We start from the raw sequence: 12,967 nt of genomic DNA on the forward strand, positions 1-12,967 counted from the left end.
TTGATTTATTAATTAAGTTGAATAATCGTTTAACCCCTAAATAAATCAAACTACAAAGAATAATTTCATTAGAAGCCTAGCAGGCACTTGAAATGACAGTCTGACCCTTTGGTTGACCTCAAAGAAGGACATCAGGCTGAGCATGCCTTTGGTGGTGTGTGCATGACTGAAATGATGATGTCCCAAAAGGCCCCTCATAAATTAGGGCTAGCCTCTAAACAAAAGCGTTTTCCTTCTCCCATGTCTTCTGACTTGGACGGTGTTAAATTGCCAGGCTGTATCAGTGTATTTTTGAACAAGTAACAGCTGAGTAGATACATTTTTTTTTGTCAGAAATCTACATAATATGTGATCTTGCTTCTCTATTTGCTAACATGGTGCGGCCTGGTAGCAACTAAAACCATGCCCAAGGGTAATCAACAAGCTCTTTGGTGAGGTGACATCACAAATCACACACTTGTGTGCGACTGGAGCAGACTGGTGTTGGTTTTCATGTTAAAACCCACAGAAGTGGGCATGTTTAGAGGGTATCATGCAGCACCCATGCCTGAATATAAGGGCTTAAAAACTGTTACTAACCCGCTATAAACTGTATTTAATCTCAAATGCACACAAACACTGGCTACACACAGACACATTTGTCATGACACATTCAATCAATTATGTTTTGGCATGGTTCATGAACATGCAGATGGTGCATGACCAGCAAAAGCAGAAGACTATTCCACTCTCACTTGCATGTTTGCTTTAGTGCACTACTTTGTCAGTTACCAACATGGGAAATTAATGAAGGCAAGTTTTTGCTTCCATATTCCCATTCTACTAATCCCTGCACCATCTGTTCTTTATCATATACCAAGCTGCCTTTAACAATTCTACTCTGTTTGTGTGAGCATGCACACACATAACACTGTGCGTGTGTGGCAAAGCTACCAGGAGTTGTTGTTATCACCTCAGGTCAAAATCTGCTGGCATTTATCCCAATCTCCCCAGCTCACTGAGCAGATAGGCCTCACATATGTGTGTGTGTCTGTGCGTATGAGGTCTGACGTTTTGATGCTTGTTCCTACGTAGACATCACAGGGTGGACAGTGAGAGCATGTGTGTCGCTGGCTCACGCGTGCTTAGAGAGAATCTTCTGTTAATTAAGAGCTCATTAGTGACACCAGCTCTTTTACCAATTAGCTTACTTTCTTGCTCGCCTGTTTGTTTTTATGTTACAAAACACAGTTTTATTTCTTTCATTTTGTCTTCATTCCTTGGGTTGTTTTTTTTTACTGCAGTCTCTGGCGGTTAGAGCACATCAATAAGAGATTATTGAGGTTTTCACTTCCGTTTCGTTCCATCTACTTTTGCTTTGGCAAGAGAAAGTCATCCGGCTCCCACATGATGTTTGTGTGTGGTTGCTATCTACTGCGTGTTATCAAGCTGTTGTCATGGTCTTTTATTCATCTCATTAATAACAGTGCCCTTGGGGTGGAGCATCTCAACCCTGTCTTCATTGCCACACACTCATGAGCAACAAAAAGAAGAAAAAAAACGTCCGCACAGACACACAATTAACAACACAAGAGCAGCTTCTTTGGAGCCAGCACCCATTTCACCCTCCAGCGTCAGAACACATATGCATGCAGGAAAGAATTGTGGCCAAACGCACAGACGGGGGTGCTCACCAGCAGCTTCTCCACCCACTGATCCTCACACTGAGCGCACGCAACAAATCGTGTCCTATTTAAATATTATTCACTAAAAAAAAGAGATTATGGATTCTGGACCCACAACAGCACACACAGGGCTAATGGCATCTGCAAAACACACAGTTGAAATGAGAGAGAAGCCGACAAAAAAGGAAAACTGGGAGGCAAGAAGGAAGACAGGTTAAGTTGGTCTCCTACCATCATCACAGTCTATGTTTACGGAAGTATAACATTTTACAGCAAAGAACTAACTACACTCTTTTAATGTTGCTAAAATCTTTTTTCATTCTTAAGCTACGTTCACACCGTCCTCTGCAACGTGCGTTCAAGTGGTCACTTTCAAGGAAAAATCTGTGTAAACGCACGTAAATTTGCGTTTTGGGCTTCTGTGTTCATTGAACGCGCTTTGAAAGTCAAACCAGGTCGAACATTGACCAATCGGGACTTGGATTTGTAAGTAAACGAATGGATGGCGTCACTTTTAATTCATTTAAAAATTGATCATGTAATATAAATTAATAATAGTGGTTTGTGCTCGGCCGGAATTATGTGACTCTAAGTCTTTCATATGTCGGAATAGATTTGTGAAAGAAAAGCCCTGGAGAAAAATATGCGGTTTGCAAGACTTCATCATTTCGGACCAAGACTCTTTACAACTGTAGGTGGCAGACATGCGCTACCAAACAGTGGAAAAAGAAAAAAAAAGAAGAAGCCCTGGCCTGTTTGTCTGTGGGCTAAATGCGCATTCAAGAACCTACCTGCGCTTAGCAGGTTCTTGAATGCTCGTCACATGCCTGGGGTGTCTGTAGCTTACAGTTTTTCTCAGTCGCTTTAGTACAATTCTCAGATCAGAATTGAAGTTTGCAAATACGTGTGTGCATTTCTCAAAATTCTTTGTACAAACAGCAAAACACTATGGATTTCTTGCAAAAGCCTGTAACTTGCTCAAAATCTTTAGTTTAGTAAAAACTAAGTCTTTATGTCATTGAACATGTCAGTGCCATCAGAATGTCAAGTCCTTGTGTCATTGCCTACGAACAAGACAGTCAAATTACTTAGTCATGTTGTCAATATAACTGTGTACTTTAGAGGGAAGTTCTAATGTAAACTATGGCTAAAGTTTTGATGACAATTATTGTAAAATGTAAGTTACACCTTTTTTGTTTGATTGCAAGAGACTGGACAAGATTCACATTTACACTTTAATTGTTCATATTGTAATTTGTTGACAGACCATGTCATACCAACATAGAAAAAAAGGGAAAAAAAGATAGGACAATATTCTGTACAACAGCACAGGCAGTGCAGTAGGAATTGGTGTGGTCTTCCTACACCTCTTGTCGTTCCTGTATGTTAGGCCACAAATTCTCATCCACATCACAGCAAATATCCTCTCTTGCAATGCAGGGAAATATGTTTGTCACATTATGACAACTTGGTCAACCATTTTGCAGTTAATGACTTGTGATGAACTAATGACTAGGTGTTTTGAGGAGTAAGACTATTGCACACTGAACTATATAATACATTTTGATCAATATGACATAAACAATTGATAATGTAGCAAAGAGCAGAGAATTGTACATGGTTGCATGGATGTACCAAAGCAATTGCAACTTGTTCAAAGAAGTGAGAAACTGCTTACATGATGTGCACAAGTGACATCATGATGTGAAGATTGAACAAATAGTTTTGGGAATTTCATTCTGATCTGAGAATTGTACTAAAGCAACTGAGAAAAACTGTAACACTCAGAGTGAAGCGTGGTGCTCAGCCCCATTTTGATCATCATCAGTATGAATCTTTCTTCATAATGTCCCACACTTTCTGAGCCTTGGAGTCAGTCTATCCTGCAGTCTAAGCAGTTGGTGTTTATATGCCACTGATGTGCAAAATATCCACCAGACTCGCAGAACAATGAGCCCAGAGGCCTGGTGAGAAGGATGTGAGCAACACTTTGTGTGCGTTCAAGTGACATCTGCCATAAATCAACAGTTGGGGTGTCCTTGTAGTCCAAACACATATCATGGAAATCGATGCCGAGGTCAAGTTGAACAGAGCTGCCCTGCCCCCTGAAAACACCACAGCGGCCAATAAATATGGCAGGTTAATGCGCACCTCAACAATCTGGGTTTCTCACCCTGTTGACATGCAATGATAATATATGAACACACAAAAGACAGAGCTGAAGAGATGGCGCAAATGTAAATGTCAAAGAGTGTGTGTGTGTTTATTAGGTTGATGACTCTGTGAGATTGTCCTGGGTGTCTGCAAACTATATCAAAGCATTATGGGAAATCTGTAATTCTTTTACAGGGGGAAAAAAGAAAAAGAAAGAAAAATGTGTTGATTATAAAAAGCAATAGATAGATGTTGACTCCCATGGTAAAATAGTTCAACTTTACACCACAAATATATTTATATACAACCTTTCTTGTGTGTGTGTGTGTGTGTGTGTGTGTGTGTGTGTGTGTGTGTGTGTGTGTGTGTGGGTGTGTGTGTGTGTGTGTGTGGGTGTGTGTGTGTGTGTGTGGGTGTGTGTGTGCGCTTGTTTGTTAGTGTTTATGGCCCAATTCTATATTGAAAAGTTATTTTATATTAGGGGCTGCACGAGTGCGCAATGGTTAACGTGGGTTTTTGATTGGCTCTCTGGCTTCCTTCCACAGTCCAAAAAATGCTTCATAGGTTGATTGGTGACGCTAAATTGTCTCTAAGTGTGACTATGAGTGTGATAGATAGATAGATAGATATAGAGAGAGAGAGAGAGAGAGAGAGAGATAGAGAGATAGAAATCCAATATTGCTGAAGCTCATTCGTGTCATCTGGGATACAAACTGAACAATTTTGTGGTCCAATATGAAGCCTATTTTTTCTTTAAGAATCCAAATTCATTAAAAACAGACAATGTGACTAAAGTGAAGGGAAATTAGTCTTTAAAGACCCACTCTAAAGAAAATGTTTTTTTTAACATGTTCTTTTGGCATTTTCTGATGATAGAGAACATATATAAAGCTAAAATTGCATTTTTGAGTATTTCTTTATTAAAGTCATTGTGAATTGGGAGCAGACGAAAAAAAAGTTGCTTCAAAAAGAGTTTATTTGTAAATTAAAAAAACACGCTGGGTGGGCTAAATGCTCTCTGGTCTGAGCTTTCAGCAACTGGGAGGGGAAGAGGGGAATAGGGTTTACGCAGTGCCAACGGTCCCACCCACAACTCAGACGTAAATTTCTAATGATCTACTGCCGCTCTGCAGAAACTGTGACCTTGAATACGACACACGTTTTTTGATTTTTACTAAAAACGACATAATCATGACTAAAAGACCACTGGGAACGCTTGTACATATGATGATTGGAGTAGTGCGTTGTGTGACGAATCAGTGCGGAAAAAGCAGTAAAATGCTTTTTCAAGCCTGTCTCATAACATCATTCCATTAAGACCGTGGGGTTCTGTAGTTAGCAATGCTTTAATGTGGCAGACACACACTAACACTACTTTAATGTTGTTCAGATTCGATGTAACATTAGCTTGATTTTTTTTCATTGTTCCTTTCTGTCTCCATTTCTCACTCATATTCAATTTGCTTCACTTCTTTCACTTTCTTGACTAATCACACAGCAACCACTTCACAGTGCTCACACACATACACACACACACGCACACACACACACACATCTGTCCTCCTCACCCCTGAACGCTGTCAAATGATCATTGAGGAGCGAGTGTGTGGCTGACACAGTCACCACAGCAACAGCAGTTAGGACCAGGAGGGGGGCTGGGGCATCTTCAAATGTGTGAGTGATGAGGGGCACACACACTAACACTGAACACACACACCTGAAACAGGTGCACACACACACCACACAAAGGTGTCAGCTACATAAAAAAGGGTATTTACACACATGCATTGGCTCTCCCACACACTAATCTGACAAACTGAAAAAGAGGGATAAAAGCAGGGGGGTGGAAGAGAAGAAGAAGGGGTGTCATTTCCTGAAGATTTTTTTTCTCTTTCAGTGAGACACAAACACACACAGACAGAAAAATATACAACAAAGCATTACATTTTATTAAAAAAGAAAAAAATACATCAATGAATGAGCAGAGAAACTGAAGACCTCCCCCTCAGTGTAGCCTGGGCTGACCCCCCCCCGCAAGTTTGTTTAGTGATTGACTCCTGTCCAAAAAAAAGGCAGCAAAGAGGTCAGAACCCAGTCGCTTCAGGAGGAAGACCCTCCTGAAATCTCCTTTTTAAAATTAAAAATTCTAAGTTTGCACGTTTTTCCTCCCTTCTCTCAGTTCATCATCTGACCCTTACAACTGGATTTGTTCGACTCTTCATCTTTTAAACCAGGGGTCGGGAACCTATGGCTCGCGAGCCATATATGGCTCTTTTGATGGTCACATGTGGCTCGCAGACAAATCTTTAATTATAGTTTTTTTTTTTTCATTAGACCAGTCCTTCTCGGGTGCGATGCGATGCCAGAGGCGCGCAGTAGTAGCAGTGCTTAGAGAGAGAAATCTGCGCCAGCGCTATCAGTTACTATTATCTATTATTTCACAGAGTTTGTACCAGCCGGAAACCTGTGAATTGACGTGCCTAAAACTACGCGCTCCCGTCTCTGAGAAAGAGCGCGCAGATGCGGGGACGGGATGTGTGAGGGAGAAAGCAGAGGGTGGGGGTGAGGGGTTGTGGGGACAGGCAGCAGGTGAATCGCGCAGGGATTGTAAAAACGTAAAACCCGCTTCCCGTCACTCACTGCAGGCGTGTGAGTGTGTGTGTTTGGCTCCCCGTCTGCATGTGAGCAGTCTGTCTCACATCTACAGAACATTCAGACTATGATCACGTTTAAAGTCTCAACGCCTGAACGAAGTAGAAACTCACCACGTATCATCAACCAAACTAGACCATCAGCAGAACTACCACGAGAAATACTCATCATTTATTAGCAACAGAATAACAATGTTATTAAAAAGAATCCACAGACTTATTGTACTTTAATAATGTTGAAATTATATCAAATGCACACATTCATTTGTATATTTAGTTTTAAACAAATTGTCGCGGACTGAGTTGGATGGCTGTTGGGCCGCGTTAAAAGTTCTGGAGTTCATTGAACGCGTCAAGCAGAGATCTGATTGGCCCTCAGTTCTGTCGCTCAGGCTGTTGTTAGGTAGTTTGGACCAATGGGGTTCAGCTGTGGGCCGAATAAGGGAAATGGGAGGGCTGCAGCGGGAGCAGGGGAATATAAAGTTGGGAGAAGCGCTCTCGTGTCGGCGGGAGAGATTCAGGAGTTGCTGAATGAATTGAACGGCGTTTGTTGCGGTCTGCAGTAATCGGAATAAAGAACTTTAAAAGAGGTTAAGTCTCCGTGCCTCAGTGTGGGGAAGGGATACTACATTATTGTATGGCTCTTTCGAAATTACATTTCAAAATATGTGGCATTTATGGCTCTCTTGGCCAAAAAGGTTCCCGACCCCTGTTTTAAACCCTTGTGCTATCCTAGGCACTGTAACGTTGGGAGTTGGGTCATCTAGACCCACTAGACAGTGCTCTGAACCTTTTTTCTTCAATGATTTGTGATCTTCACTGGTGTCCATGGATTTCGTGAAATCTTTCCACCTTTATCCACCTTTGTCATGGTAGGGAGAACACGTCAATGTAAGGGTGGGGTCATCTAAGATAGCACAAGGGTTACGGTGATCTGACATCAGATCCACAGTGACTGTGAGGCTGCACTCACACCTCCCTCAGCAAGGCGCGTTCAAACGGCCACTTCCAATGAAAAGTCCATGTTTAAAACTCTGGCCTTCATGCATAGTTACGCAAGTTTTTATGATTCCTTTCGAGCTTTATGTACAAAACACCCGGCTATTGAATGTGCGTTTAAAGCTAAACCAGGTCGGACTTTGTCCAATCAGGGACTTGGATTTGGTGGTGACGTGTGGATAGATTTGGTTCACAGAAATGCCAAACGTTTGAAGACCCATGGAGGAAAGATTTATCATTGCGATTTGTGCCCAGCCGGACTTATATGACACCAATTCTTTCAAATATTAGAATAGATCTGTGAAAGAACAAGCCTGACGTAAGATTTGCAAGATTTGTATCACTTTGACATTTCCTATCAAGCCTCTTTCAACTGTAGGTGGTGCAAATGCACTAGTAAAACTGTAGAAAAATAAAAAGAGGAAGAAGGCCCTCGCCGTTTTTCCAGTGTGAACATTATGGGCTGTACTCGCTTTCAAGAACCTGTGTGACAATCCAGGTGTGTCTGTAGCTTCAGATGTCACACAGCTGCATGAAAGTAACCATTCAAGAGCTAAAAACCTTTTAAAGAACAAACCTTGACCCCACAAAACATTTTAGACTTTAAGCACGTGACAAACTTTAATCTACCTTTAGCTTCCTGGTACAAAGCGTTTTTCATGTGTTTTAACTGTTTTAAAGGAGTGCAAACAACTGCATGTGTGTGTGCACGTGTGTTTTTCCTCTTTTTAATTGATCAACAAGAGATGTGTTACCAACATTATGAAGCATGACACGTTCAGAAGCACGGGCTAACTCCTTAAAGTGACAACACTCAACTCAGTAATAAGCTGAAAGGAGGATTTAATTGAAAGCGATATCAGTTTAACGGAGCACAAACAGACACTAAGCTGCTCCTAGAAATGTGAAATTAGGAGGGAAATAAAATCTTACCTGGGATGTAGAAGTGTGGAGTCTTTAATCCAAACATGCTTTCGAGTCACTTTTCCACTAAACTGAGCAGTTGGGCTGCAGGGAGGGGGCCGCCAGGGGAGAGTCAGGCTTTGCTTGGCTGGGTCAAAGAGTAGGTGTAAGTCATCAGACTGCCTCCCACTCTCCTACCGGGTCTCCGGGTCCTGCTTCAGTGCAAGAAGGGTCAGTCTCCTTTTCAGCTCTTGTGTCGTGTGGAGAGCAAAGACTAGCAGAGAAAGGAAAAATGAACAGAGAGACAAAAAGAGGAGCAGAGAAAAGGGAGAAAAAAATCCATTCGAGGAGGATGGGTGACAGCGTGCTCATGCCATCTTTCACAGAGATCGTCTGGGAGCCTCAGAGAGAGCTGGGAGGGTGACAGGAAGGGTAGAGAGTGTGGAGGGAGGGAGAGAGAGAGAAAGACTCATCAGTTGGTGTCCTCTCCTCTTTTAGTCCTGTGCTTTGTAATCCCTTCCTTGCTATTCATTCAGTGGCCTTTGCTCATTTGCTGTATAATGATCTGTTTTTGTCTCTATTGCTGCTCTATCCACCCTCCTCTGCCTCAGTCCCACCACTGACTGCTTAGCTAAGAGGAGGAGGAGGGAGAGAAAAGAGGGATAAAGGGAGGGAGAAAGGAAAAAAGAGGGGAGGAGAATCATAAGACAGATGACAGAGGGAAAGATGAGAGTGACTTATAGCGTGCACACACGGCTGTGTGTGTTTGTGTGACTAGGAGGCACAAGGGCGGATGATGAAGCTGGTGTGAGGAGGAAGACACTGAGAGGAAAGGAAAGAAAGAGGAAGAGCGGGTGTTGATGCAGTTCTCATTATCAGTAGATTGGACTGGTGCCTGAGTGACAGCTGATTCATCATGGGAGGAGAAAAGGAGGTAGAGTGCAGGGGAGGAAAGAGTAAGTGTTTGGAGGGAGGGGGTTAAAACCTGCCCTTAAGCATCTGCTTCATTTCCGTCTCTTCTTCCCCCCTCTGGTCCTGAAAATCCCCTGCTCTGGATCTGAGGCAGGATCTTACCCTGATGTGACCTGCACCATTGCTTCATTCATCCAGTTCTATTCCTCAAACTGGTCCCACATTCTTGTTAATGCTAGAAAGAATGCTGTCAATTTGACAGCAGAAGAAGGAATAACAACCTTAGAACAGCCATGGACAATTTACACAATGTGGACCTTTTATTTCCCATCAAAACCATATCTGTAACCTGATTAATGACAATAGTGTTAATAATGATAGTACTGTTGGACAGCTCTAATATTGATTGCCATGTTTGTTGCACTCCTATTATTAGCTTGAGGGTGTAAAGGGAGTATAAACTAGCAGGAGAGTATGTAAACAGATGCATGATGGGAAGTAGGGGCGGGCTTGCGCCATGCCAAAAGTACTGCCCACAGCTCAAGGGCTTTTCATGAACTCCTGCTGCTTTGCAGAAATTGTCCCAAAAACGACACAGGTTTTTTGATTTTGGCTAAAAATGGCATAAGCATAATTAAAGGACCTCTGGGAGCGCTTTGAAAATAGATCGAAAGATGATCAGAGTGGGTCTTTTTAGCACCTGCTTCAGAACATCACCAGCTCTGGATCAGAAGCAGGATCTTACCTCGATGTGACCTGCATCATTGCTTCATTCATTCAGTTCTAGTCCCTAAACTGGTCACACATACTTATTAGTTGCCCCGCTCCACACACACAAACACACACACACACACACACACACCCACACACACTCTATCTGCTGTCGCACACTGAGCTTCATCACAGAGCAGAGCCAGGAGCAATTATACGTGGCTGCCCTGCAGTGTTCTGCTCATCGGTGGTGTAATGTCAGCTTTGGTTTTGCTGCTTGTGGTTTCCGTCTGTGTGTCCATGGCAGCCTGGGGAACCTGGCTGCTCTATCACTGTCTCCATCTCCACAGAGTCGCCTTCATTTCTCTCTGTCACTTCCTCCTCTCGCGCATATGGTGCGAGCAGTCATGTAGTCACACACTCTTCGCCTGTGTGCACGAGCGTTTAGTTTCACTGCACTGCCACAAATGTACAAATTTAATGCCTTTTCCTCCTCTTCTCTCACCCCCTCCCTCCATTTCCCTTTCTATCCTCCGCCTTGTTCTTCCTTTATCTCTCTGCCCGGTCCCTGTGAGTTGTGAGGAGGAAGCGTGCTTGTGATAAGATTGATCGCGAGAGTCCCCAAGAGCTATCTATAACCCCGGCTGTCACTGCCGAATCAATGAAGAGAGACTGCTGTGGGACACACAAACATTCGTAGACACATGTGCGCATACAGACACAAACACACAACCCGTGATGTACAGTTGAGAGAGCAGTTGTGAAACATCAGCCAACCACTAACTGACAGAAAAGAAAGACTGGGGAGAGGAGATAAAGGATACTTAGAACCAGAAGAGGACAGAGAGGTGGTGTGAGAGGAGAGTGGAAGTGTGTTTTTTTCAGTTGGCTCTAAATCAAATTCCATTTTGATTTGTATTAACCCCCTCCTCCCCCTAAAAAAAAACACCCAGACTAACATCACCAACCTTCACGTAAACACTTGTGACCTCACGGTCGAAACAGTCAAGAACCTTTGGCCCCTGGGGGGTCACGCTCCACTGCAAAGAGCAGGGTTGGTGAGGTCAAAAGAAGAGGAGGAGGGGGAGCCAATAAACACACAGGCAGTCTATGATGATTACACAAAAAGCCAATAACGAGTGTCCACCTCTGACCCCAGCACTGTGGAAACGTGAGGGAATGCCTGTCACCCAGGGAGCCGTATAACTCGATAAATCACCAAAAGATGAAGAAGGGAGGGTGACGTTGAAAGGATGCTGAGAGATGTGGTCCAGCTACCCGTCTAACAGCCCTTCGCTTCTCACCGCAGCTCTTGTTCTGTCTTCAAAGGACACACATACATACACACCAAGAAGCTCCCCCACCTCTTTTTCTTTCTGGCTCTTTCTCTATCATTTGCCTGTCAGACCCATGCTGGGCTGAATAAGAGCTGACACCACGTTCCCAGCAGCAACCAGGGCCTGCCATCAGCGCTTAAACATTTTTCCCCCTCTTGTTTTCCCCTTTTTTTCCTCCCTTGTGCCCGTGCAGCACCATAATGCCTCACAAGGAGCTCAGAGAATGTGATAAACCCAAGGAGACAATTTATTTTAAAAGAAACGTTACTTTTACCTTTATTCCGGCTTTCTTTATCCGTTTGTTTGTGCTCAACACCAGCCCCCAACACGCTTCATCTGGGCCCCAGTGAGGCCACCAACCTCAAGTGTGGAAGCCTCATTACCGAGTCACTCTGTATCACTCACGTAGCAAATGAGGGAGGAGTTTCTTTGTGCACGGACTGGAGGAACTGTAATCTATTTATCATTCCTGAAGTCACAGAGCCAGTCTCATTTAAATGATGTAAAGAGATGCTGTCGCAAAGGGGGCAAGAATCTTAAAAGACAGAGCACAGCAGAGGGAAAAGCATTGGGGAAGGATGGAAGGGGGGAGATAAGGGTTGGGGGGGGAGGCGCTTCACTTCGGATCAAAGATAATTGTCAGTGGAAGTCATTATGCACATTTTGCTCAGTGAAACTTGCCTGTTTCAAACAATCGTCCTCATCCCCTAGCCTCCCAATCAGCCTCTCGGTGTCTTCTAAAGCATAAGGGATTTTAATTGGACACTGATTGTTCTATTGTGACCTCGAGGGAATTAAAATTAAGTTCAGCTTGCTGCTGTTGGAACATGAAACTGTAACCGTGCAGCCATTAGTCTACTTTTAAAGGTGATTCAGGAGGCTGCTAGGACAAAGAACTGCATCCTCTCTTCTCCCCTGCTTCAGTAATAAACCCGTAACTGCTTTCTCATTTAGGTTTGGTCTGAGTGTTATTGTCTTGTGGAAAATGTTCAGGAAGGAGTTGAAGGGAAATCTTTTAGTGTTTCTCTGCCATTGGCTGGAGTTAAACCTCAGATCTGAGGCTGTCTGGTGCCTGTCTGGCCACGTGTAAAGATCCTGCGCACGCCATCCGTGTGTGCCCACATGGACATCAGAGTGTGGCCTGCTGAAACCCTGAATCAGCTCTCACACACTGATGACGCTGACCACAGAGTGCAGAGCAGCATAAATGGAGGATGTTGGAGGGCCTGGGACACATGACTTTCCCCAGGCTCTTTGTTGTCCATCTGTCCAATTTGCAACAGCTCCCACAGCAAATGAAAAAAGGTGTCTTCTGCTGTGACATTTGGCCATTAAAAAATCCCCATGCATGGATTCTGCCATGTGTGCACCCTTTGATTGAGTTTGTCAAACACTCACTGGCCATTTTATTAGGCACACCTGTCCAACTGCTCAGTAACACAAACCTCTAATCAGCCAGTCACATGACATCAACTTGGCATAGACATGGTCAGGACGATTTGCTGCAGTTCAAACTGAGCATCAGAATGGGGATCAAAGGTGACAAAGTGACTTTGAATGGGGCATGGCTGTTGGTCCCAGATGGGCTGGTCTGAGTATTTCAGAAACTCCTGATCTACTTGGATTTTCACCCACA

At 43.5% G+C, this 12,967-nt stretch overlaps 1 protein-coding gene across 1 annotated transcript in view; it reads right to left on the reverse strand.

Annotated features, from left to right (window-relative positions):
* Positions 1-9,425, reverse strand: part of LOC101170756 (genetic suppressor element 1) — a 42,347-nt gene extending 32,922 nt beyond the window's left edge. The window contains exon 1 of the mRNA XM_023955384.2: positions 8,402-9,425. Within this exon, the coding sequence (XP_023811152.1) occupies positions 8,402-8,438 (37 nt within the window). The 5' untranslated portion in view covers positions 8,439-9,425. The remainder of the gene's footprint in view (positions 1-8,401) is intronic.
* Between the last annotated feature and the right edge of the window lie 3,542 nt (positions 9,426-12,967).

This window comes from Oryzias latipes, chromosome 6, assembly GCF_053564925.1.
Source record: "Oryzias latipes strain Hd-rR chromosome 6, Olatipes_Hd-rR_3.1".
NCBI classification, from domain to species: Eukaryota; Metazoa; Chordata; class Actinopteri; order Beloniformes; family Adrianichthyidae; genus Oryzias; species Oryzias latipes.